At 40.9% G+C, this 24708-nt stretch overlaps 1 protein-coding gene and 4 non-coding genes across 7 annotated transcripts in view; 2 read left to right on the forward strand and 3 right to left on the reverse strand.

Moving 5' to 3' along the window:
• LOC108089811 (bone morphogenetic protein receptor type-1B) overlaps positions 1-24708 on the reverse strand; it is a 54457-nt gene that overhangs the window by 10525 nt on the left and 19224 nt on the right. The window contains exons 1-2 of one of the 3 annotated variants that reach the window (XM_043207909.1): positions 7476-8461; positions 789-860 (exon numbers count right to left, since the gene is read on the reverse strand). In XM_043207909.1, the coding sequence (XP_043063844.1) occupies positions 789-860; positions 7476-7509 (106 nt within the window). In that variant the 5' untranslated portion in view covers positions 7510-8461. Of the gene's footprint in view, positions 1-788; positions 861-7475; positions 8462-13483; positions 13622-24708 lie in introns of those variants that run through there. The other 2 variants (XM_017188208.2, XM_017188210.2) reach the window with 2 other exon arrangements.
• Positions 11979-12050, forward strand: Trnad-guc. Its single transcript has one exon. It is a non-coding gene; the product is annotated as a tRNA-Asp (tRNA).
• Trnad-guc lies at positions 12295-12366 on the reverse strand. The gene has a single exon. It is a non-coding gene; the product is annotated as a tRNA-Asp (tRNA).
• Trnad-guc lies at positions 12721-12792 on the forward strand. Its single transcript has one exon. It is a non-coding gene; the product is annotated as a tRNA-Asp (tRNA).
• Positions 13064-13135, reverse strand: Trnad-guc. Its single transcript has one exon. It is a non-coding gene; the product is annotated as a tRNA-Asp (tRNA).

The following is a 24708-nucleotide window of genomic DNA, read 5'->3' on the forward strand; positions in this document are numbered from 1 at the left end:
TTGTTGTTGTTGTTTGAACACTCCAACACTCCACGCTTGGGCATGACAACTTTTAAAACGATTTTTCCTTATAAACGGCTATAATTAATGCCTATACTGCCTATTTATATTTATTTTTTGGTGTGTTTCTTTCTGTGGTATTTGTCTTTTAGCGTCGCGTGGAAATTGTGAATGAAACGCTAACGAAAAAGTAAAACAAATCCCGAACAAAACCCAAAGACCAATGAGCAGATGGTCAGATTTATGCCTGACACAATTTGGCTAATGGACTCTCCCCAATCTGCCCTCTCTCTTATTTTCAACTCTGGCAATTAAAAACAATTGCAGCTCTTCATACATCTGCGATTGTGCATAATTTTCCTATATTCGTATTCAGTATTCAGACGCCCATTTTCCCTCTGCCTACGGCAACCGAATCAACACAATCGGCTTTAATTAGAGAGCCCGGCGGCCAGACCGCGCTGATTTGGCTTAATGATTTTTAATTGCAGGCGCAAATTATTAAAACAAAATGCAAAAAACGAAAAAAGCACTCGCTAAAAAGTACATGTGCATACACAAATTTGAAAAATTGCAGCAGCTGGCAAGTGCAACTGGTGGACCACCCAGGCAAAGGCGTTTAAAAGCGCGCCAAAATTGAAAAATACTTTTGCAAAATGCACTGAAGGTGAGTAATTCATTACGAGGAATTTTCATAAAATTAATTGGAAGCGGTCTGACTGCATAGAAGACCTCAATTTAAATAAATTACGTGCCTCCGCTGATTTATTTACATATTTATAATTTACCCGGAAAATGTTCTTCGACATTTGTGATTTTTCCGCCCAGACTCGTCATTTCATTGAGAACTTTGAACTTACCTGAAACGAAAAGAAATGGGAAATAAATATTAGCAATCAATGTTGAGCAAATAAAAATCACAAATAAAACCAACATTTCACATAAAATCTTATCGGCCAGCGGCTTTTATGGCGAACCTTGCATTACCAATCGGGCAAAAAAAATAAAATTATATAAAAACCAATTTGCATATTTCAACGGCAGCAGCAGCAGCTGATACAATTTTTATTGCGATTTTATCAAGAAATCGAAATGAGCAAACAGAATCGGGGGATCAACGACTTTGATATTGATATTGGGGCGATGATGGCCAATCATCATTCGCAGATCGAAATTGGAATTGGATTCGGATGCTAATCAGGAGGAGGCGTTAGCCAAAAGTCACTCAAGCCGCGATCGGATACTGATCTCAGATACAGTAGCGAATTGGAGGGACTGACTGGCAACTTTGTTGCTGTGTTGCTGCCTCGGTTGCCATGGCTGGGTCAAAATTAAAATAAAAACAACAGAGCGGCTAATTAGTCGTCGTAGTCGCAGTCGTCGTAGTCGTCGTCTTGGATGTTTCGCTCTTTTTGTTTCTAATTCGAAATTTATGCGCCTGCCAGACAAAATACCAAATGCTATTTGGCTAGAAATAAACATGTACGCAGACATTGTATATATAGTATATATATATATATGTGGCTATAGCTTGGCGGCACGAAAATAAAGTCAAGCTGTCTGCGCATTTGTCGTCTGCGATTTGTTGGCAACACAATGTGCGAGCGACTCCTTCCCAGAAGCGATTTATAATTGCCAAGGAGCCAGCGAAGTTGAAGTTCTCCTTCGATTGAAGATTTACAACCGCCAAAAGGCAAAGGAAGCCAGCGATCAGCGATGAATCATTAAATGGCGCCCGCGCAGGGACTTTGAATACCAGATTTCAGTGAATGTGGGTGGGCCTGGCCAACACAACAAACAATGCAAGTCGCGTCAAAATGTCAGTTCGATTTATGGCCACAACCCGCTTGGCATACAAAAGCGAACAGCAATACCAAATTGATACGCCAGCAACATGTTGCTGCTGCAGTAGCAATCGATTGCTGCAACATGTTGCTCCTCGCTTTTGGCCAGACTGTTTGACTGCTGGCAATTATTGTTACGCTTTTTATTATTTTTTTTTTTTTTGTTTTTTTTTTGGTCACCTGATGATGAATCAAACATTGGCGACCGACCAGCCACTCGCTGCCTTTTAAGGCTGCCCGGCGACAGAATGACGTGTGCTGGCTTTTAATAGACGGGAAAGCATATATAAATCTCAGCCAGCAGACTAATAGACACCGAAAATATGCAAATTTCGTATAGAAAAATACGCGGCTATATATATCTCTGTATAGGCAGCGGTATTATTTCATATGATATGCACATGCGGTGAAAATGAGCAATACGTGCCAATGTGCGTTGTCATTGGCTCTCGATTGGCGATTCACGATCCGCGATTCGCGGTTCTCATTGTGTGTGGCTAACACAACAGTTGTTGCCGTTGTGTTTGCAGTCTAATAAACACGCCGCCGTGCTGTCTGTGCGACACATTTACCAACCAACAACAAAAGCCCGGTGACTGAGTGGTCCAATAAAAGTTATGAAATTTCGGGGACTGTCAAAACATGTCTCTCCAGCAATTAGCAGCAGTAAATGCCAGACTAACTTAACAGGGAAATGCTAATTCTGGCAGGATTAGGAAGATTTTCTCCAAGAAGAATGTGGAACAATGACCTTGCAAAGCCAGAAGCATAAATTTACGAAAAACGGGAAAAGAAAAGGTGACTGCAAGGGGAGAGATATCGTGGTAATCCTGCATAAGTCAAACAGCTACGGCAAACTCATAAAAATAACGGTGGATGTAATGGTTACAGCAGGGGTTAAAAAAGTAGTGGAGCTAGTGAGAAGTATTTGCTTTAACTGCATACAACTGTAAACAAATTATACAGATTAAAATAAATAATAGTATGCTTTTCGTATTAACTTTTTGAGAATGTTCTTCTTTTTTTTTTTTTTTTTGCCATCTCAAAGTTATCTTTCATTATAACGAAACCAAAGTCCGAAGATAATTTTTACCACCACTGTGGGTCTGAACATGTCTGTACACATGTAAATCATCATAAAGCCCCCTTCGCAGACCCGAGATAATCGTTTCGAGCATTTAACGCATTTGTATGGAGTAAAAAAAAAACGAAATACGAGGCCCAGAACGGCACAAAATCCACTCAAATTTCACTTCATTTATCACGAAATCCATCATCGGCCAACGGCCATCAGCAGCAGTTAGCAGAAAGCAAAGGAGCTGGAAAGTACGGAGGATGGGGTAAAAAAACTGGGGGAGCAAGCCAAAGTTACTTGCATTTATTTGATTTTGATTAATCGTCAACGAAATTAAGCGGAATTCGAGGAGGAGGCCTTGGCTTCGGCTTGGCTGTAGTTGCTCGCTGCTAATGGAGTTTCTTTTTGGGACAGGCTGGGCAGGAAACTGCATTTACATATGCACACCGAGCGAGATGCTTATGTATCTGCCAGATACATATCATTTCACTGGCCCGGCCCCACAGCAAAATTTCATGCCAATGTTTTGACAAACAGCAGCAGCTGCCGCCTACTCAGCATTCACCATTCAACGTTCAGCATTCAGCATATCCGCATCTTCCTCTCGGTGCAGAATGCAGAATGCCAAGGAGGAGTGCATAACTCGGATGGATAGATGGATGGACGGATGGACGGATGGATGGAGGTACCAGAAGACCTCGCCTCGGTCCTCATTTTCACACATGTGTGCTCCACACGCTGGCGACAGATCGCATCGGATGATCCACGCTGCCTTGAGAAAAAATCAAAAACAAAACAGGATATGCGGACGCTGCACTCGAATGGCAACAGAACACCAAAGGCAAGACGACGCTAAACAAACATATCTCAATTGAGTGGTGATATGTTATTTGATTAAGAATTAATGCTATAATAATGTAGTCGACAACTCAGAATGACAGAAAGGGGTGAACTACAACTAAAAAATATAGTTGAGGATCTCTGAAAATTTAATTAAGTATTTATAAACGTTTTGCTAGCTATTTATCTTTATATCTAAATCAGAAGATCTATTAGTTTAGAATTTCCCTCGTTTTCTTAGAGAATCAAGCTTTTACTTTGTTATGCAACTTTCTCAGAACAAATCTGAAATTTCACGCTTCACCCTATTAAGTAAATTCCCTCAATAAAGGAAGTACAGCCACAAGTGGCAAGCTATTGTACTCTAACGCTTGGCTCGCCGGGGTAAATCCGGTTTTATTTGCAATTCCGAGAATAATTCGTTTATCTCGCATCCGATAAGCGCATCTTAATGGGCAGCATTTCACTGTAATTATTGTATTCAAATTGCAGATCATGAGTGCTGCCGTTCAACTCAATGCCAGAGTGAATGCCTGACTTGAAACGAATCCACGTAGCCGAGATGAGCTGAGCTGAGAATATGGCCATATTGGCCGTGTCGCCTTGTTCCGTCTGAAGACGCGACGATCGTCTAGTCGGGGTTTTTGTGCTGATCGGTCAGAACGCATCGGTCGGAAAGCCCGAGAAATCAATGACCCCCTTTGCGTGTTCATTTGGCCGCGGGGAAAATCGACAGGTTGGCATTTAAAGCTGAATTAAAAATACAATTTCGCTGAGGAAATGTGTGAAAAGTGCTGTTCGCAGCAAATAAATAAAACAAAAATATATGTTCAACACAAGTACTCCGGTGAATGTTTGGTCTCGCAGATCTTTGAAAAAAATCAATTTATTATGCGCTGAGGCGGCGAAAAACGCTAGGAAAACGCTCTCAAAATGCAGCCACACGCTCGTCGTAAAACGAAACGTGCGCTTATGTACTCGACGTCTATACTATTTATTTGGTTTATTATTATTATTATAACTATTTTTGTTTGTTTACGCGAACGGCCGAACGGGCGGCAGACGACAAAATTGATAAGATTAGCTGCGAAGTCGGGAAACTACCGAACCTGGACCCAAAACGGCGGCCTGTCGAACGGTCGGTCGGTCATATACCTGGGAATCGGTCGGTATTCACTATATTTACTACCCCCCAGACGCACACTTCCACGGTCTTATCAGCATAGAATGCCTTTATCAGTTGGAAAGCACAATTTGTTGGTTAGGTGATTCCGATTCCAATTCCGATCCGATTCCACGGAACATTTTGAGTACCTCGATTCCATCGCAATACTGCCCATTGGAAATCATGACAGGTCTGCACTTGGCTTTAAGTTCATAAAACTGGGTCTCTGTCCACCGAAGCTTACCGTTTCAATCAGTCGGCGACTTTCCTTGAAAGGTTTTTCGGGGAAAACTCGACGGCGTGGGCGTGTCTGTCGCTTTGTCTTTCGAACTACAATGCCCACATCAAAAGGTGTTTTTCTTATTTGTTGCGCTTGCGAGGGATTTTATCTGTTGTCTGTTGTTTGGCATTTGTTGCGATTTGTCATGGGCGCAACCAACTGACCAAGAGGACAAGGAACAACCAAGGGGACGGCGGCTCCCCGTGGCGAATTTATTATTAAGAGACCCAGACTGAGAAGCAAATCAAATGAGCAAAGAAATCTGCACCTGGACGGATGCCCAAACAACTGAAAGGCGTATATAAACGCAAGAATAAATGGAAACACACTATACAGAATCGACATAAATATGTTTAAAATTATTAATTAATAAAAAGTCATTTCACAGGCCATAACATTTAAAAATTCTTTACTCCAGCTTGATTGCTTTAACTTGTTTTTTTCTGAAGCTAACCATTTTTTTACGATCTGGAATATCATGTTTTCAATGTGCAGTTTTACTTTTAAATTCTTTACTTCAGTTTGATTACTTTAAATAGTATTTATTAAATGGTTTTAATTTTATAACTTTGCAAAATATAGCCTTTTCAGATGCACAAGACTTAGTGTCCACTGTATTTAAATATTATCGAAGCTATTAAAAGATCAACCAAATGCTATGCTCTTAGTGGATGAAAGGGGATTATATCGGTGTGTATCCACCACGCGCGGTCGTAAAATTCATTTGGTTGTCTAAGCCCAAATCAAATGCTCAGATGCATATCAAAATAATCTAAGCAAATGAAATGAAATGAAATGACAACAGAGTTGGGCACACAAAAAGGCATAAAATATGTGCGTACAACACCCCAGAAATTCGATGGAGAGCAGGGGGAACCCATAAAATTGACAGCTGATCTTTTTCTCTCCCTTTTCAGTATATATAATTTTTTTTTTTTTTTTTGGGTATCCACTCCTTCAGTAAGGGGTGCCCGGATTGTGGTTCTCTGTTCCTCTTCGTATTATTTGTTCGTTTTTCAATCTTTTTGGTTCTCGGGTTGGTTTGGTTCTACCTGCTCAGGGTCATAAAAAATTAAGAAAAACATGCACAACTCCGGAGAGAAACGGAGAAACGTCGCATATTTTAAGCCGATGGAATCTCCTTGGGCTGGTCAGGAGTCCCGATCCCAGACACACTTGGCATAGAGCCTCCTCGGCCGAACAACGAAACGCAATTAGAAAACGAATTTCAATTGAATTCGGGCGGGGGAAGTGGAAGAAGGGCCACGGCGAGAGGCCAACAGGATATGCCGGAGATTTGTAATATGAGCACTGCATACTTATGAGACCATGATCTCGCCGATGATTAATGGCACTGCTAGTTGGCCATGTCCGCCGATCCACTGGCCGATAAGCGACAAGTCTGAGCCGCAGTGAAAGCTTCGGGGAAATCTCCCAGGGAATCGCAACTCAAGCTATAAATGGCTAATAGTCGACTAAAAGCCGATTCCCAAGTGGACTCGCAGTTGTAAAAACCAATGGAATTGCAAATACTCATCTTTTTCGAGGAAAGAACTAAATAAAAACTTTATTTAGGTGAGGATAACTGGTAAGTTTAACTAAATAAGTTTTTACAAGTCTGAGGATCATGATCAAAAATCTGGTTGGTTTTTGTTTAATGGTAAAGTTAGAAGATCTTTTCGTAAAGTATTCTGACGGTAGTTATTGGGATGTGGAGAAATCGTAATGAATACTGTAAACAGTTCCGAATCACATTTCTATTTTAAGTTTCATATTCACGCAAAGCAAATAACCAAGTTTGTGATTTTATTGGTTAAACTTCTACATTCAATTAGCATATCTATAAATACTTTGTAGACAAAAACAAAATGACACGTAAATTGTTTATCAGCTTGGCATTTTTATCTATCACAAAAACTCTTATCTGTGTCATTCTAACATGATGTGATAATAAATATTTTAAAATTGAGCAGACCTTATCAAACTGATTTTGTTTTGGACTTTTTTCTGCGTAGGAAAATTAAAGTCTTAAGGAAATGGGCTGTCATTGTCGTATTTTTAGTGGGATTTTAAGTACATTTAATATTTTCCTTGATGATAAATCATGTTAAATAGTTATATAAAATTCCTATAACTGATCTAATAGATTATTGCGAATACCACTCGAGTTTCCCCCAACCAATATACCCAATTGGCCCCCGGACAATTGTTTTTCCCCCGTTTCAAGGTGCACGAGAGAAAAAAGCAAAGAAATGTTATATTAATATTTACCATGAGCCTTCTTCTTTCTGGATTTCGGCGCCATGTCTGATGGCTACAACAACAACAATAACAACAACGACGTGGGCCAAACGGCGCGGCAGCAACAACGCTTGATGATTTTTATACGACGGCGGCTGCAATGCAACTTAGTTGTTGTTGCTGCTTCGAGCGATCGTTCTGACTGCTCCAAGTTCTTGTTATTGTTGTTTTTGTGCTGGCCTTCCTATATGGCCGGGATCCCGGGTGTTTGGGGCCAGTTCCCCCTCCTTTCCCCTCGTTCTTGCAGCAAAACAATAAACGCGAAGCTCCAACAAAAGCAAAACAAAAGCACCAGGAGAACTGGATTCGTTGTATCTCGGAGTCTTTCTGGGTTTTCTTTCTTCTTTTTTTTTGGAGTCGGGGTCTTGGAGTCTTGGGTTGGTTTGTTTATAGGCAGGCGGTCAAGCCGGCGACACCATGGAGCCCCGCGTAGAAGAAGAAGCAGCGAGAGAGAGATGGGCGAAATTATGGGTTTCGCCAAAAACTTGATCCTGTCGGTTGGTTTGTCTCTTGTTTTTTTCTCCTTTTTTCCTGGTGTGAGCGCGTGATCACGTTGATTATAATTATATACGAAAGGTGGCAATACAAATCAGGTGAAACTCAATCGCCCGTCGTGGAATATCCTGTGTTGTAGTTAGTTTTCTGGTTGTGTTTACACTTCTTTGATTGTTATCACTGACACTAAAAATATTGCTGATTTTTTCTAATACAAATCTTTCATCAAATATTTGCCTTTTGAACACTTTTATTTTGGGTTTTTGTAGTTTACAATATTCTTGCTTGAGCACAGGTATTTAATTTTTTTTTGTGATAACTCAAAAATATTTGTTTTTCAGTGAGACACGCGTAAACGAACTCGGCGATTTCTGGATTGTATCTCAAAAAATAAGGTATATTTCAACAATCCGCTGGATACGTCATGACTCGCGGAGAACGTATCTGTATCTGCGAATGTGCAACAGGCAGAAACACCGCCGAGCCAAGAGATTCGGAAAAGAGAGAGGAAAACCAACAAGAGAGAGTAGGGCGTTTAAAACCGCGCGAGTGTGCTGCCAGCAGGCGGTTAAAATCGCCCGAAACCCAAAGATACTATTTTTTTATACTCTCCGCTCTCTCTTTACTCTCTCTTGGCAAACGTTTGTTCTTGTTTTGCCCGCATGCTCTCACTTGAATTTCAAGTTTTTTTCGTGTAAAGGTGTGTGCGTGTGTATCTTGATCTTTGAGTTAGCATCGTTGTTTTTGTTTTTGTTGTTATTGTTGTTCGTGCTCGTATTTCTTTAGCTGCTTATTATAACTGACATATCTAGATGGGGAATATAGAAGGAATATCGGGAGAATCGGCGCAAGAAGACGAACGGGGGGGAAAGAACTGCCAGCATAATTGCAGGGGCCCTTTTGCATGCACATATGTCGGGTGCAGCCAGAAATAATAACAGTTTTGGTCGAATTTGTTTGCGGGCAAACGTGTGATTAGCAGCAACACCATTGCCAACTAATAGTTTTGCCGCCTTCTGTTCTCCCGAGCGCATCCATGGGATACCGTCGCCAATTGCATCCGAGAGATATCATTTTTCCAGTCAACCTCTTCGGGGACTCATTAGCCACACAGTAGTCGCTGCTAATTATGGCCTAGACTCTGAGGTTTCCTATTCTTCTACCTGTCGGAAATCAGCAGCACTTAGCACTTCGGCTTTCTCCAGGTAACTCCTGGCATTAAAAATGCATTTGTACGACCACGAAGACGACCTCTGTGATCCGCGCATAACTTGCTCATTTGGTTTATGACCCGCGATAACACCCGCCAGAATCAGCGGTCCCCGAACTTTAACATCCACCTCGATAGCCATATCTTTCAGCTTTCTCACAAAAAATGTAACAAACTTGTCAGTCGCCACTTAAAAAGATTAAAAAATTGTAACAGAAAATTGTATGTTGCTTTCCCTCAACATTTGTACAGAAAATTTAGTGTTATCTTCTAATTTTCAACAAACTTATCTTTTGGAAATACAAAACATGTTAAACTGATCATATTGTAGGATTTTATATTTGTTTTTTATTAATAAAAATTTCTTTTCGTGCATTTCCACTCCGATCGCAGTGCTGATCTTTCGTTTATTATCACGCCCGCGGCCATAATTCATTTCGATCTGGTTCGGGGTCTGCTCTGCTTTTGTCTAGTCAAAATCGGAGGATGATGCCCCCAGCTCCGGCTCCCTAAATGCCCGGATTGTGGATGTGGATTGTGGATGTGGCTGCTGCTGGTGGTGGTGCCTCCGAGGTGTGATTTCTCAAGTGTAGGAGTCATGCGGTGCACAGCCAGACGCTGAGAGGCTGCACCGGAGAATCGAGAATCGGAGCAAGGGAGAAGGGAGCCGAGACGGCCAAATGGGAGCGACAGAGAAGGAGTCTTCCGAAGGGACTTGGTTCGAAAAACGGCCAGAGGGCAACTGTTCAAGAGGAGCCAGAAAATCAAGTTGAATCTGGGGATACGATCAATTGACTTAAATGGGTAGCAGCATACTATTTAAATTTAATTTGGTAAAGGCATTAAAAGAGTGCTGCTAAAGGGTTCATCTTTAAGTAGCTTACCTATCTGTTAGCTTATATATGCTATGATTTTCTGTTTTTATTTTTATTAAACAAAATCGTGCTTTTTATAAGAATATTATCTTGTTTTCTTTCCTTCTTTGCAGATAAGCATTAAATAAATAAAGATACAAGTATTTTTAGGCACATATTGGCTATAAATTTAAGCTATATGGTTCCAGGAATTTTACGAAATAATAAAAAGCTAATTGAACTGAATATGTAAGGGCATGATTCACGAATAATCAGGTTTAATGGTTGAAATACGTTTCAAGAAAAAATATGATAAAGATATTAAGATCTTTTTACAGGTGAGCAGCCAGTTATTTGAAATTATAAATCGTTATATTTTTTCTGGTCTGCCACGCTTGAGAAATGGACAGTTGGCAGTAAAGTGGAATGTGCAGAGTCCATGACTTTTGCGAATCCCAATTGATTAGAGTCAGAATTCTGAAAGTACCTCTAGCGCGAAATTTCTGAGCTATCCGTGCTAATTATCGCATTAGGGGAACGCGAGGATTTGCTGCAATGCCAAATTAGCACCTTTGCTAAAAAGCCTTTGGTCGAGAGACTTCGGTTTGTTCGTTTCATTAGCACTGCACTGTACTCTTTAATTTGTTTGCACCAGCGTTTGAGAGGCGATGCGGGGGCTAAAGGTTGATTCTAGCCATACATGCATACGTATTTATTTTGGGCTCTATACAATAGAAAATCCATGTTGGATTTTCGAGTATTTCGTGTGAAAAGGAAGAGGTGGGCGGGGGAACACTACTCGGATCCATACAATAAACACAAAACGGGCCGACACTCCCTGGGAAAAGGCCAGACAAACTGGCGGGCCGAATGTATCTGTATCTGTAACGAATCTGAATCTGAGGCTGTATCTTTCGGAATTATTGTTAGAAGCGAGCATTAGATACACAGAAAACCCTCGGGTCACTGCAACATGGCCAACAGATGTGCGCAACAGGCTCCCAATCAACGAAATCACCAGAAATCAGACAAAAGCCGAAGGTCTTCGAAAAGGTCCAAGATGTCACTTGGAGTGTGGCTGGGTCCTAAATCAAAGTCAGGAAATGCTGCCCGATTGTTCTCGTTCTTTTTCTTCATTTCGTTCTTTTCTTGGCCGGTAGCTCTGACCAGGCACCTCACGGATACCAGTCTGTGGCAGCATGGAAATTTTCGTATTGTACCAGAAATTTGTGTCAACGTGGGCGACACTTTATTGTGCGCCTGTGTTTTTGGGTGTGTGTTCAAAAATAAACCAAAGACATTTTTATGTTGTCAGCAACATAAAGAAAAATGCTTGGAATTCGTTCCATTCTTGCACACTTTTGCAATGAATTAAATCTGATAGATACACACTAAAACGAGAAGCCCAAAACCAGATCAGTCTGGCAACCTGGCAGCTCTTCATTAACACCACAAAATCCTCTTCATCAAAAACTGAAGTGCAATTAACCAGGCCGTAACTCATTTTCGATTCTATCTCAGGTTCGTCTCGGTTCTTCTTTTCCTCTGCTCTCCGCTGTTGCACTTCACAGGCCCAAGGTGAGAGGTGTTAAAGTTTTATGGAATTTCAACAACGATAAATTATAATTACACGCAGTGCTGGGCATAAATCTACCCACACACATTTAGTTGTGAAGCACACAGATACTCCTCTGCCAGATTGCGAGTTCAACCGCGTCAAACATAATTTGTAAACGCATTAAGTATTCCCCCCATTAACACCTTTCGAGGGTGATGCAGCATATCGGCTGTATATAGATATTTTTGAACAAAACTTAATGCCAAGCGAAACTCCAAAGGGAAGGTATTCGCAGGCAGAACACATTTTGAATCTAACGAGAATCGTATGCCGCATTTGGCGAGCGTCGCACACCGTCCTCGATAGTATAGTGGTTAGTATCCCCGCCTGTCACGCGGGAGACCGGGGTTCAATTCCCCGTCGGGGAGAATGTGAGAGCATTTCTTTTTATCAATGGCTACATTAATTTTTATTTAACTGTATTTCAATTTAAAATTTTTTTAATATATAACGGATTTTTTCCCAAAATAAATTGTAAGGTAAGTAAATTAAGAACCGATTTGTTTGCTAGGATGAAGAAGGAAAAATTTGCTTAAGAATAAAATGGATACCAGCTAAGCCTAATCCATTAAACAAAACCCTAAGCCCAAAAAAAAATGTTTTTACACATCTCTCCCCGACGGGGAATTGAACCCCGGTCTCCCGCGTGACAGGCGGGGATACTAACCACTATACTATCGAGGATGTTAAATTACGTCCGTCAATTTCAAAATATCGCTTTGCTGTTGATCTTTATGACACTTCTAAGATCTTCAATTTTTTTATGCCGAGGGTTCTCAAATATTTATGAGATGAGTTTAGAAATCAACAAATAGGTAAACATGTTTTTACAATCGTGATAAGGTTATTTTGATAGGGGTTTAAAATTCTGTTTTCGTGTTTGGTATTCGACGATAATAACAACGAATGAAAAACTAGATGTTGTTATCGGCTGCATATTCTCGTAGATATTTTTTCCAATTCACTAAGCTTAACGTCCTAAAGACAGAACCCAAATGGAATCTAACGACAATTGCATTTGGCGTGCGTCATTCACCGTCCTCGATAGTATAGTGGTTAGTATCCCCGCCTGTCACGCGGGAGACCGGGGTTCAATTCCCCGTCGGGGAGAATGTTCAAACATTTCTTTTTTTAAAATTATATTTTAAATTAAAAAATTATATCTACATAATTTGTTTTTAAACTGTTTCTTACATGCTTGCTTCTTACTTTAGAGTTTCCGGTATCAAAGCAGGTTGTCAGTTTCAAAAAAGATTTTTAAGGCAGGTAAAACTATTCTTTTTGTAATAAAATATTTGCTTACATATAAATAAATAAGAGAAATCCGTAGAAGAACTCCTTGATAATTCCTGGTTTAGAAAAAAAAAATGTTTTCACACCTCTCCCCGACGGGGAATTGAACCCCGGTCTCCCGCGTGACAGGCGGGGATACTAACCACTATACTATCGAGGATGTTGAACTTAGTCCGCCAAAATCCAAATCTCTGCTGTTGATCTTTCTAACAACATTCTGGGCCCTAGAACCTATGATCTTAATTTTGTTTTCTTTTGTTTTCAGCTACTCTAATCTCAAATATTTATGAGACGAGAATGAAAAGCCAGGAATAGGTAAACATAATTTTATAACCAAGATAAGATTATTTTAATTTTGGTTCACAAACTATTATTTGTTTATGGTTTTTGACTATTTAAATTCCAATACATATGTTCCATGTTACGTTTCCAAATTGGGATTTGATTTTATTTCCTCTTATCCAAAGTATCTTAATAATATGAAACTATGAAAGAATTCAACACTTACCATTAACCATGCCCTTGTTTTTCTCGTTGTCGGCATCATCAAATCCTTCAGAGCCTGATATCGATCCCATTTCCATACCGCTTAGGGCAGCTGCGGCTAGAGCTTCGACGTCTGGTTGAACATTCGCACTGAATTCACCTACAAGGCAAACAGAAAGTGGCAATTCGAAATGTAAGTAAATTGAAAAACTGTGTAACTAATTTGTAAACAAAAAGGGCGAGCGGGTGGGAGTCTTGGCACTTGAGTTCCTCTTCGCTGGCGCCAGGCAAATGTCAATTAATAATTTAACAACAACAATTGCGCGTTTGTCGGGCGCCTGAAATACGAGATCTTAATTGAAAATAGAAATACGGAGAGTACGAGACATTTGTGAAGTAAAAGGGGAGTTCAAGGGAAGGGAAAGAAACGAACGATTTCAACTCTCTTTCTGCAGCGGATGAGCGTGGGCCAAGTGGACAGCTAAACGTGTGTCATAAACTTGGTCAAAAGGCCGCTAAATTCAGTGCCTTCCCAGAGTGTGCGATCAGAACCAGTTGCCAAGTAGTCGCTGGCATCTTTAAGATACTGTTTGACAGCTCGCCGAGATTACGTCTAGTTCTGTCGTCTGCAAGCCACAGACTTTTGAGGATGACGTTGACTTCCCCGACAACTCAGCAAGCCCACGCGAAAACACCGACTTATAAAGCGAGCGAGAGATCCCCCTTCCTTGGAGGTGCTAAAACCCCACTGGGCAACTTTCAGAGGAAATCAGCGGAAGCAACTCAGACTCTGTCCCAGCGGAAGGAGTTTTGTAAGCCCCGCGGTGCGTTACCAAACCAATTTTTCCCCCACTTTGCCAAAATGAATGAGCAAACCTCATACATCATTTGATTAACACTTTCCTCTTGGGTAGATTATCAAAACATTAGTTATTATTTATGATGCGACTCATTTCGAGAGCCGGAAAAATATGTGTGCCACTCGACGGGCAATTGAAATCTATCGGTCGTGTTGGGTGGGCGAGGAAAGCCCCGATTCCAGTCCGAATGTGTCAAAACGCGATTCGATGAATTATGCGAGTGCAAGTGCGATAAAAGCTGCCATTTACGGATAGACAGCGGGAAATGCCGAAAGTGACCAGCTGATTATCTTAATTACAACCATAGAAAACTCATAAATTAATGGAACTCAATAAAACTTTAGCGTAATATAAATTGTGTAGTCAATAATAGTGTTATACACATATTGGGGTTTTTAAAAAATGTTTCAGTGGGAATTTAAGCAACATACAAGAGGATAATTAAATAAAAAAGGTATTCAAAGAAGATGGAACAATCAGATCTGCAAAATAATTTTCACAAATGCTGTTCTTCAGCTTACTGCTGATTGATTTCAATATTTTTTCTATTTTACTTAGGTAAATATGGACTAGATTTTGAATATTTCCCAGTGCACTCACGAAGTAAATCGAAGAACTGATAAAACCCAAACACGACCCAAGTCTGGGGCTTGACTATCGCTAATTGATTGAGTGCCTTGCACTTGTCCACTCCACTCGCAGACCGAACTACGTATTTCCCCGACGCGTCTAATATTTTCGCCACTTTAGTGTTGAGTCCAACACTCTTTGGCAGTTACATAAGCCATCTATCAAAGATTGCAAATTGCTGGGTGGAAAACTCGCGGCTCTTGTGTTCGACACAGTTCCAAGAACCCAAGAAAAACAAAACAAAAAACACAAACGTGACAATCCATGTGGGTGCAGCCAAAGAACCGCGGCAACGGGGTAAAAGGCAAGGTGCCAGTGACTGATTTCGTATGGGCCGAACATGGCGACAATAACCAAACCCCGGGCACAAATTGGAGCACGTGCAAATTGCCTATCAATCAATATGCATACGGGTACGACAATGTACTACGTTGATATAGTTCGCATCGCTTCAAAAGATTCGCAATTACGTAGAAATAAAAGCAAATGCCGACTGCATGGCCAATGAATTGAACGGCTGCCAGGCAATCGAGGAATCAGTTAAGGCTATATGATACTGGATTTTGAAGAAGATGGTATATTGTAGAACTACTGGAAAAACATTTTATTAAATAAGTTGGTTTAAATTTCTATTCCCTATTCATTTAAATTTCTATTTTCAGATGGTCAGTGAGAGAAAATCACTTGGGTGTGGTCTTTATAAACTGGGCTTTCCAGGGGTTCGGTTGCTCACTGAACTTTGCTTAGCCGCTGCTGTTTTTCATAAACATTTCAAGTACTGTATTTGCTGCAACAGCGGCCTGCAAAATCGCCTTTCGAGTTGCAGCCACAGTAGCCAAAACAAAAACATGGCCAACATTGTTGGCGCAGATAAGAAAAGTCGGCTAGCGAGAGGAAAAACACACAATGAATAATGAATGGCGGGCGAATGCTCGCCAGATAAACCCACAATGAATGTGTGGGTTCGGGTTCATATTTTCATATTCATATTAAGTGACTGATTGATTGATGGCCCCGGCAACTTGGAGGTTTACTTTCAGTTTGTCGTTGGGTAAGTAACACGTATTTTTTACCAAATCGCTCATGGTTGGGATGTCAACTCCGAGATTGATGGCAGAACGGGGAAGAAAACCCCACAGCAATCTTAATGGTGAAATCAAAAGTGTTGTTTTGTGGGAGTTTCGATTGCAGACTTGGGCTATTAGCAAAGTGGGGCTGGATTGCGCAAAGTTTATGTTCATAAAAATCAAACTGACTAAAAATAGTCGGTATCGCCCAAATGAATTAGAGTAAAACTGTAAATTTCAAAACATAACATAAGCTATTTGAGGATTTGTAATATCTGCTTCACCGCCATCAAAAATCCCCAATCCCATCGGAGATTTTGGCCAGCAAAGACTTTTGAAACTGGGTCGTCACCGCAAAGTGCCCGCACTCTCTAGTAGCAATTAAAAATTTTAGATATTTTCTACTGCAAAAGAGAATTTAGCAAAGTTGCAGTGGCCACTCAAAAATAGATCAAAGTGAATTTTATGTTACAGATTTCTGGGTTTTTTGGGGAGGGAAAAACAACTCAGTGAACGGCGGATGCTCGAGTGTGGGACAGGGCCAAAAATAAATTCCGCTTGCAGCCATTTGGAGTTGGATTCTGTCCATCAACGCGCCGAGTCCATGCTAAATGAGCTGCACCCCCCGCCATGCCGTTCCACTGCCATTGCATCGGCGTGTGAACATTAGTCAAAAATGCGTAAATGAAATCAATTAAAATTACGCATAGCACACGAGACGCACTCGGAATGGAAAATCGCTGTGTGTTGTTTACACATTCTGCCTACGCGCTCTGCATGGCCTAATGAAGGCACGTCCCCATACCAGCCCATTCGATCCCATACCATACAATACCATCCCATACAATACCGTACTATACAATACCATACCATTCGATCCCCAGGAGAATCGGAATGGGTGAGGGTAAGGGTTGAACCCGAGTGCAATCGGTAATGGCCAGCCCAAAGAAGAAGAACACCGAAGGAGCAGGGGATCACTGAGTGCCACTTCAATTTGTTTACAACAAGTTGGCCCGCTGATTGCAGCTGGGCCTCATCTTATTCACACTCAACGGAATCTATTAATCTAATTTTTGCTTTCTTAATGTTACCTTAAATAAAACTATATTTAGTAGTACAACTTATTTAAATAATGCAAACATTAATGTCATAAGCTTAAGTCTCTACACATTCCTATTTTCGAGAAATAATATAACCACAAAATTCGTATAATTTAAATTGTAATTTAATTGAAATTTTAAATATTTATTTTATAAGAAATATTGCACTATGAACTTATTTAATTCCGATCTCAAAGTTTAGATTTTCTCTTAATCTTTTAATTTTAAATATTCTTTTCTTCTTGTTTTAAGAATTTCTTTTCCCAGTGCATTATTTTCTGCTTAATCATATCGCTTCGTTTTGCTTTACCCCTCAAACGCGCATCACACAATGCAGCTTTAATTTTCTTTGGGGCCATATCAGATCAGGCCGACCAGAACAGATCCGATCCGATCCGATCCGATCCAAACCGAACCGTGCCGAGATGAGAAATGAAAACTCATCGTATAATAGCACTGTCAATGGGCCCGTTTCGTGGCCCCCAGGTGTTGGCTGAAAGTGGAGATCTTCACTTCACTTCAATTTGGGCATAAATGCAGTATAATGATCTCGCCGGCAGAGAATAGCCACAAATTGCTGGAATCACATCAATTTGTCTGCAGCAGCAACACCATTTTCCCGTCTGCTCAGGAATCCCCAAGAAAAACGATCGGCAACTTTTGTTTGCTGAAACAACTTAATTCACTTCAAGTTTCTAGGATATGCCCTAATGAAGCTGCCAAGTGATTTGCTGATGGATTGCCATATTTGTTATACCTTTTTTCTTTCATAAAGAATGCAACAAAATTATCTTGACGAGTGAAGAGAGAGGTCTAAATTTATTCATTAACTTTATACAATTTAAGAAACGTTTTAAGACGTGGGCTTTTAGCATATTGAAATGCATACCAAATTCGGAACGTAGGCTAACAATTTATTTTAAATTTATGACACATTGAGTGGATTGCCAAATTTAACAGAAATATTTCTATTAAATTGATTTAATTAATTTCTCAGTTAGCAAGCCATTCACTAAAATCACTTACTTTGCGAACTTTTTCGTAAACGATCATATATCATTGCTTTTGAGTATCGCCAGTGCAGTTAACTGGCCTCTTTTGTTATTATTTATGGCTTCATGCCTCGCTGTTTGTTTGCTATTTCAGCCGAATGTGCAACTCGATGGCCCACAGGGCAATAACAAAAATCCCGCCCAGAGTTTCTCAGCCCATTCATGCATTTATGATGATTATTTATATAATCAAATGTGCACGCATGTATTTTCCAAATATTTTTCCTACCGACTGAGGCCACGGAACGCAGCAAAGTCTTCGAGTTTTGACTGACGTTTGATTTGTAATTGAAAAAGGCAGCCGCATAATTTCTAGCTCTTTATGTTTTTCAGCTTTTTCGAATGACAGCATTTTGGGTGGTCTCACATACTCGTACCCATATATATATTTTTCAGCCTATGACGTTCGCAGAGTTTAGCGCAGATCTCGATTTCAAAGACCTAGAGTCGCGGCGAGGCTAGCGAAAATAATTCTCCTCTAGCAATTGAAGATTTCCTGTTTGGCCGGGGCAACCTCATGATCACGGTGCTCATTATGAGAAGATTCTATAGAAAGCACTTAAATTGAATAATGTCACCCGAAAGCGCTGAAATTGATGCAGCCGCGCTGAGACGGCAATTTCGTTCGCTGACTTTGGAATGGAAACTTAAATGGGAATTTCTGTGGCGGGGGGATGAGGATGAGGATGAGATGGGACGGATGGATGGATGGCTTGGATAGATGGACGGCGACGGATGCTCACTCGGCCGCTCACTTCACGATGATGATATGTCAGCAGCCACGTTGGCATGTAATTCAATACGGAAAGACGACGGACTGATAAATGCCAAAGTGTGAAGAGGCGCATTTCGGGTAAACGTATTGTCTACAATTTCAAAAGCGACCAGAAAACCGCAGAGCCAGGAACCCAAAAACGGGAAAAGAATGTGCGATTAAGGTATTCCACAAGTGATGAGTAAAGAAAATAAGTTGTGATATTTAACAAAAAACGTGGGTTGTTACTAGATGCCAAAATGAATTCTTTAATTCACCGTACGTTTTTAGAAATCTTTAAATTGTTGAAGAACCTTTCTATAAATATAACTTTGGAGACATTTCAGTTCTTACATTATATTTAACGATAAAAAAGGTTTCCTAAAGGTTCCATTGTCTCCAAAAACTTTTGTCACGCTCGCATCTCCATCATAATTACAAAGAGCCAGCGACAATCCCAGAAGAAACACACATTGGAGCTGCAGATAGAGATGCCGATGCCCAATGATAAAGAAATACAACGACGATCTCAATCTCGAAGAGTCCACGAAACGATTCTCTGGCGACCATTGAAAAGGGTCGTCATACATGAAGTGCTCGACGGGCACCGAAATAAAAGCAGAAACTCTTTAAGGGGTCGGGCAGTTTATGCTTTTTTTTTAGTATTCTTTAGTTTCGTGGAGTATCTACATATATTTATGTTGTTCGTATTTGGGGAACCTTCGAAACGAGTGTCCAAAATGGGAGGAAAGAGTGCTGGTTGTCGTTGAGGACGAGACGACAGCCGCATTTGGAAACAGACAACGCAAATCAAATTGTAAAAGTGTTAAAGGCTGACACATTCGAGTGTTTGACGCGTCCCCTCAGAATTGTTGGTGTGCGTGTGTATCTGTGTGTACCTGTCCGTGTGTAGTATCACTTTCAAAGAACGTCTGCCAGTCAAGGGCCAAAAAACAGCAGAAGCGAACATTCGCCGACAGCTGCACGAGAGCTTTTTTAAGATCTTTAGATCTTCGAAGTTCAGAAATAATCCGCTTGTGACTAAACCTAAATCTTATGAAAGTGGGGAGGGCTAAATCTTTTGCAAGGAATTAAAAATAGTGTACAGAAGATATATTTTATAAATCAGCAAAGATTAAATTAACTATTAAATCTATGTACAATTGATGTTTCAATATATAGCAACTTAAAATTCATTTTAGCCAGCCTGTTTTTTTATTATTTATGTCTTGAATATTGAATAAATCCCATAAATAAAACCCCAACCCTAGTTGTGAATTAAAAAATAAGCATTTGAAGTAGCCAAGCGAACACTGGTTAAATTAGGTATTGTCAGCTCTAAAAAGCATCTACATAAATTACCAGAAGCTCTACCAGCCAAAGAGAATAATGATCGTTAAAAGGCCGGACAATAAATAATTTGTGAACAAATGTTGTGTGAATGTTATGCCACACTCGACTCCTACGCCAACGCTAAAAATCGCATCAAATGCTAATTCCCCGGAATGACATCTTCTTAATTAGCCCACAAATATGTTAATAGCAAAGTTAAATCAATAAATATATCTACTCAGATCCACTCCCACACGATCATCGATCTGGAAATGTTAATTGTTGGGGCAAACAGAACAATGGCATGACTTTTACCAGCGGATCAGCCAATGGCCTCGAGGAATGTGGCTCAACCACCGAAAAAACCCAAAGAAATCAAAGAAAATAAAAACACAAAAGGCTGGACTCGAAAACTAGAACAAGATCGATCGCTGACTCTCGATTCGATTCGATTTCGTTTGATTAGACAACGCAAAGCCTTATTTTTTGTGGCTTGCTATTGTTCGGAACCACAACTGCCCAGAAATCTGGAGTTTGAACCTGGCTTGTTGTGATCAAAATGTTTTATGACTGCCACACGTTGGGCAGGGAATCGAAAAAATATATCTCTCTGACGCTGACTAATTTGCATTCGATGCGGAAACTGGAAAACCGCTGGTCATTGTCAGTTTCTATGTTACTGAGGTTCAAAAAAATGGCACTTTTGACCTCTGAATATCAAGTTTTATTAACTTCGGTTTCCAGTTACTTGCGGTCAACTGTACCAACGTTCTGTTCTTGTATCAATTACAGGCTGTGCCACCATTTCTTCGCCAAACAGGAAATATTATGCAGATCTTCATTACATTTCATTTTGATAAACACGAATGTAGTTGAGCAGCAAAACCTGGGATATTGGCATTTGGTTTAGCTTTGGGTTTTATTTTTGGGATTGGGTTTGCAGCTTATGCTGTTTTTGCCCGATGCCCGCCGCCTGATAAACGGGCAGGGTTTTCCGAGGAAAACATGCTTATGGCAGCGGGGCCACGGAGGCCAACTGTGAGGTGGAAAGGTGCCACAATCTAGTGGGAGTGGGAGTGGGAGCTGGTTGGCTCTTATGGGTTGCCGCAATGTGGGCGTGCCGTAACCGCTTAGATGTGGCAGCAAAACGGCCGCAAAAGCGCGTGGAGCGTGCCTCATAATTGGCAACGTGAAGAGGCAAACGACGACGAAACCGCCGCAACACGACAATTATTTGGGCTATGTGGTAAACGGTTTTTCGTTCTTTTTTCGGAGCCTTCTCCCAAGTCGGTTTGGCCTGGCTCTCTCTCCACAGTGCGGTCGCCGCATAACTTGGCTAACAAGCAAAAAACTGTTGACCAAAAATTAAGGCTCGCAATGCGCGTGCAAAGAGTCACAGAAGCCAAAGGCAGCAGCACACAGAGAAATGACACATCAGATAAGGCAATATCACCTACCCGGGCCAATGGGAAACCAAGGAGACACAACCTGGTCAGAATGCACTGCGAGAAAAGCAATGCACTTACCTAACAAACAGTGGAATTTGTGAGAAAGAATTTGCTTTACAACAAACAGGATTTGGAGGTTAATTACATTAACTTTTTCATGTTTAAATTCTTTTTCCAAATCTGAAAAGTTTATTATTTAATATGACTTCAGTTTTTTATATTCTTCTTATACTTTTTCTAAGTTTCTATATATTTTTTAGCAGTGCCGCAAACGAGGCGACGACGCCGTTTGTCTGCCTCGCTGCCACAGCCGCAAAGCGAGAGCAAGATGCAACAATTGATTGCCGGCGAAGGAGCTCAAAAGTCCAGCCAGGAGCTGAACAATGCGAAGCTGCTGCTGCTTTTGCAGTTGCTGTTGCTTTTGCTGCTGTTGCTGCGATTCCGACTGCAACTCCAACTCGATTTGGATTCGGAGGCGGCTCCTCAGGGTCGTTGCACAGCAGCCAGAGCCACAGCCACGTCTGCGTCGTTCCCCATTTGTACTTTGCAATGCAAAAGACGCGACGTCCTCCGCCCAGATTCTCCACCTTCTCCTCGGTTTACCCCACTCCACTTGGCCATGTTGAGTACACGAAGTACAACACAAATTGTGGTGTCGAACATCATGTTCTCGGTGCCCCGAAAAAAACAAAAAGAAAAACCCAACAAAATTCACAATCACAATGGACTTGAAACGGAGGACAGGCCACAAGCAAGTTGGGCCAACTAGTCGGTCGCTTTTCGGGTGGAATTTTGAGGAAAAGTCTAATTGATGAGTGGCATGTCCCATGGCTAGACACATGCAGCAGCCGCAGCTCATTACCCCGATGTCTATTCTGGTCTGGTCTGCTGGTTATGTGGACTCTTCTGATCTTGGCCAGACACACAATGGACGCATAAACCAGGGAATCCTGTCCTTCCCCCAGAGACGCAACTTTGACGCATGAATAAGTAAGCAATGCCAATTTTCAATTTCCAATGGCAATGCCAAAACTTCAACTTCGAGTGACATTGAGTTGGGAGTGAGGAAAATTCATTCCCAAAACAGATTGGGAATTCTTCACGTAATTCATTTCAGTTTTTATCTTTTTTATGTGCTCTTTAATTCAACGAGCTTTAATCTCGATTGCTTATAAATAAAAATCAAATGTCAAAGTGGTGTTGAACAAATCTGCAATCCATTGATAAAAATTATCATAATCCGTACAATAAATTGCATAAAAGAATCAATGACTTTTGTTAAAAATAAATGGGTAATTCCTGATCTCTAATTTATGTTACTGCACAATGAATTCTTTATTTAAAAACACACAAGAGCTTTTGTTTATTATTTTTAATTTGGAAAGTTCAACATGGGAATCACTGGGCTTATATTATTAGAAATACAAACTTGAAATTCGGTTGCAAATAATTATTGAAACTCATTTTCAAGCTGTAAAATGTTCAATACCTCGTTAAAAATAATACAATTCTTTTGTAGCGTCTAAAAACTTGTTACCCCTTTGGCGTTTCCCTCAGCTATTAACCCCTTATGCACGTTGGTTTCCCTTCTGCCAAAACAGCAATCATAATAACAACAGCAACAACAACGATGGCAGCAAAAAGCCTACGTGACGTTGCACAAAAATTGACGAATATTTTTTAGCTGTTAAACATTTCTTTTTGAGCTCGGCCACAGGAAGAAATAAATTGTTATTCTTTCGGGTGTGGGGGCCTTTTTTTTTGCAGTACCTACCCATTGTTGTTGGTCTTTAACACTTTACGTGCGAAATAAGGCATCGCGAATAAGTAGAAAACGAGACGGAGTACGCGGTTAAACAGGGAAAACAAGACGGAGGAAGCGCTAACTTTAAATTAGCTTTGACAAGATAAATGATCGAGCATCGGGCTAAAAACGAAATGAGAAATGGATACTCCCTTCGACCTCTTCCCTTTCTCGAATAAAGCTGGCATGGCTTAACCGATGTACTTGCTAATTGTACAGTGTGAATCGTGAAAGTAAGTTAGGTATAAATATAAGAAAATTAAGGAAAGCTATGGAATATGAATAAGATTTCCTAAAGGCATTGTTATTGAATGTCTTTAAAAATAAGATTATTTCCCAAAATAATAGTATTTAGTTTATAGTTTCCAACTTATTCATTTAATACCCACTGTAATGAGATATATGAAGTCCATTACAGTGAACCCTTCATCTGGACCTGCAGCGGTGACCCCGACAGTTGGGTTGCATTCACGCCGCGTGCATCCTTATCCTCATTATGCTCGTCTCCGTTTGCGTCATTGGGTCTGCTATTTCAATCGGACCGGAAAGGCCGCAGCACTAAGTATATATAATTTGAGCCCCTCCACGGCTTCCTTCCTTCGGGTTTCCCTTTGCCGTTTCCCGCGGGCCAAGTTGTGTGCAATTTACAATTGGCATTGGCAGCGAGGCGTCAAAAGGCTTATTAAAAGAAATTTGCAATTGCAACGGACAGCGGACAACGGACAGCGGACAACGGACAACGGACACTGGACACCCGAGAACGAATCGAAGGAAACGAAAAAGTGGTGCCCAAACGAAGCCCATTTGAAATTGCATCCCAAGATGCACAGCTCGAGATTTACCATTCCAGTCCGCCGTCGAGCCATTTATGTTATTTCTGCTGCGGGTCTCCTTCTCCGTCGCCGTCGCCGTCTGCATCCTCCATTCCGCTTTATAAGGCCAGATCGCACACACAATCCCCCAATCACAATGGGGCAGGCACGAAACTCCACTTTTAGAAGGCACCTTATCTGTGCAACGGCATCATTATTTCACACCAGCCCAGCTGAAGGCACAAAGCAGCCACGGACGGAGCTGCAGATGGATGCAGAAATGGCAGTGCAGATCGGGGAGCAGGAGTCCAAGGATCGGACGGGGGAAGGAGGAAACGCGTCGTCTGTGGCAGCGGCAAAGGGCACACAAAAACGGCATAAATATTAT

This window comes from Drosophila ficusphila, unplaced genomic scaffold (genome assembly GCF_018152265.1).
Source record: "Drosophila ficusphila isolate 14025-0441.05 unplaced genomic scaffold, ASM1815226v1 contig_412, whole genome shotgun sequence".
Lineage (NCBI taxonomy): Eukaryota > Metazoa > Arthropoda > Insecta > Diptera > Drosophilidae > Drosophila > Drosophila ficusphila.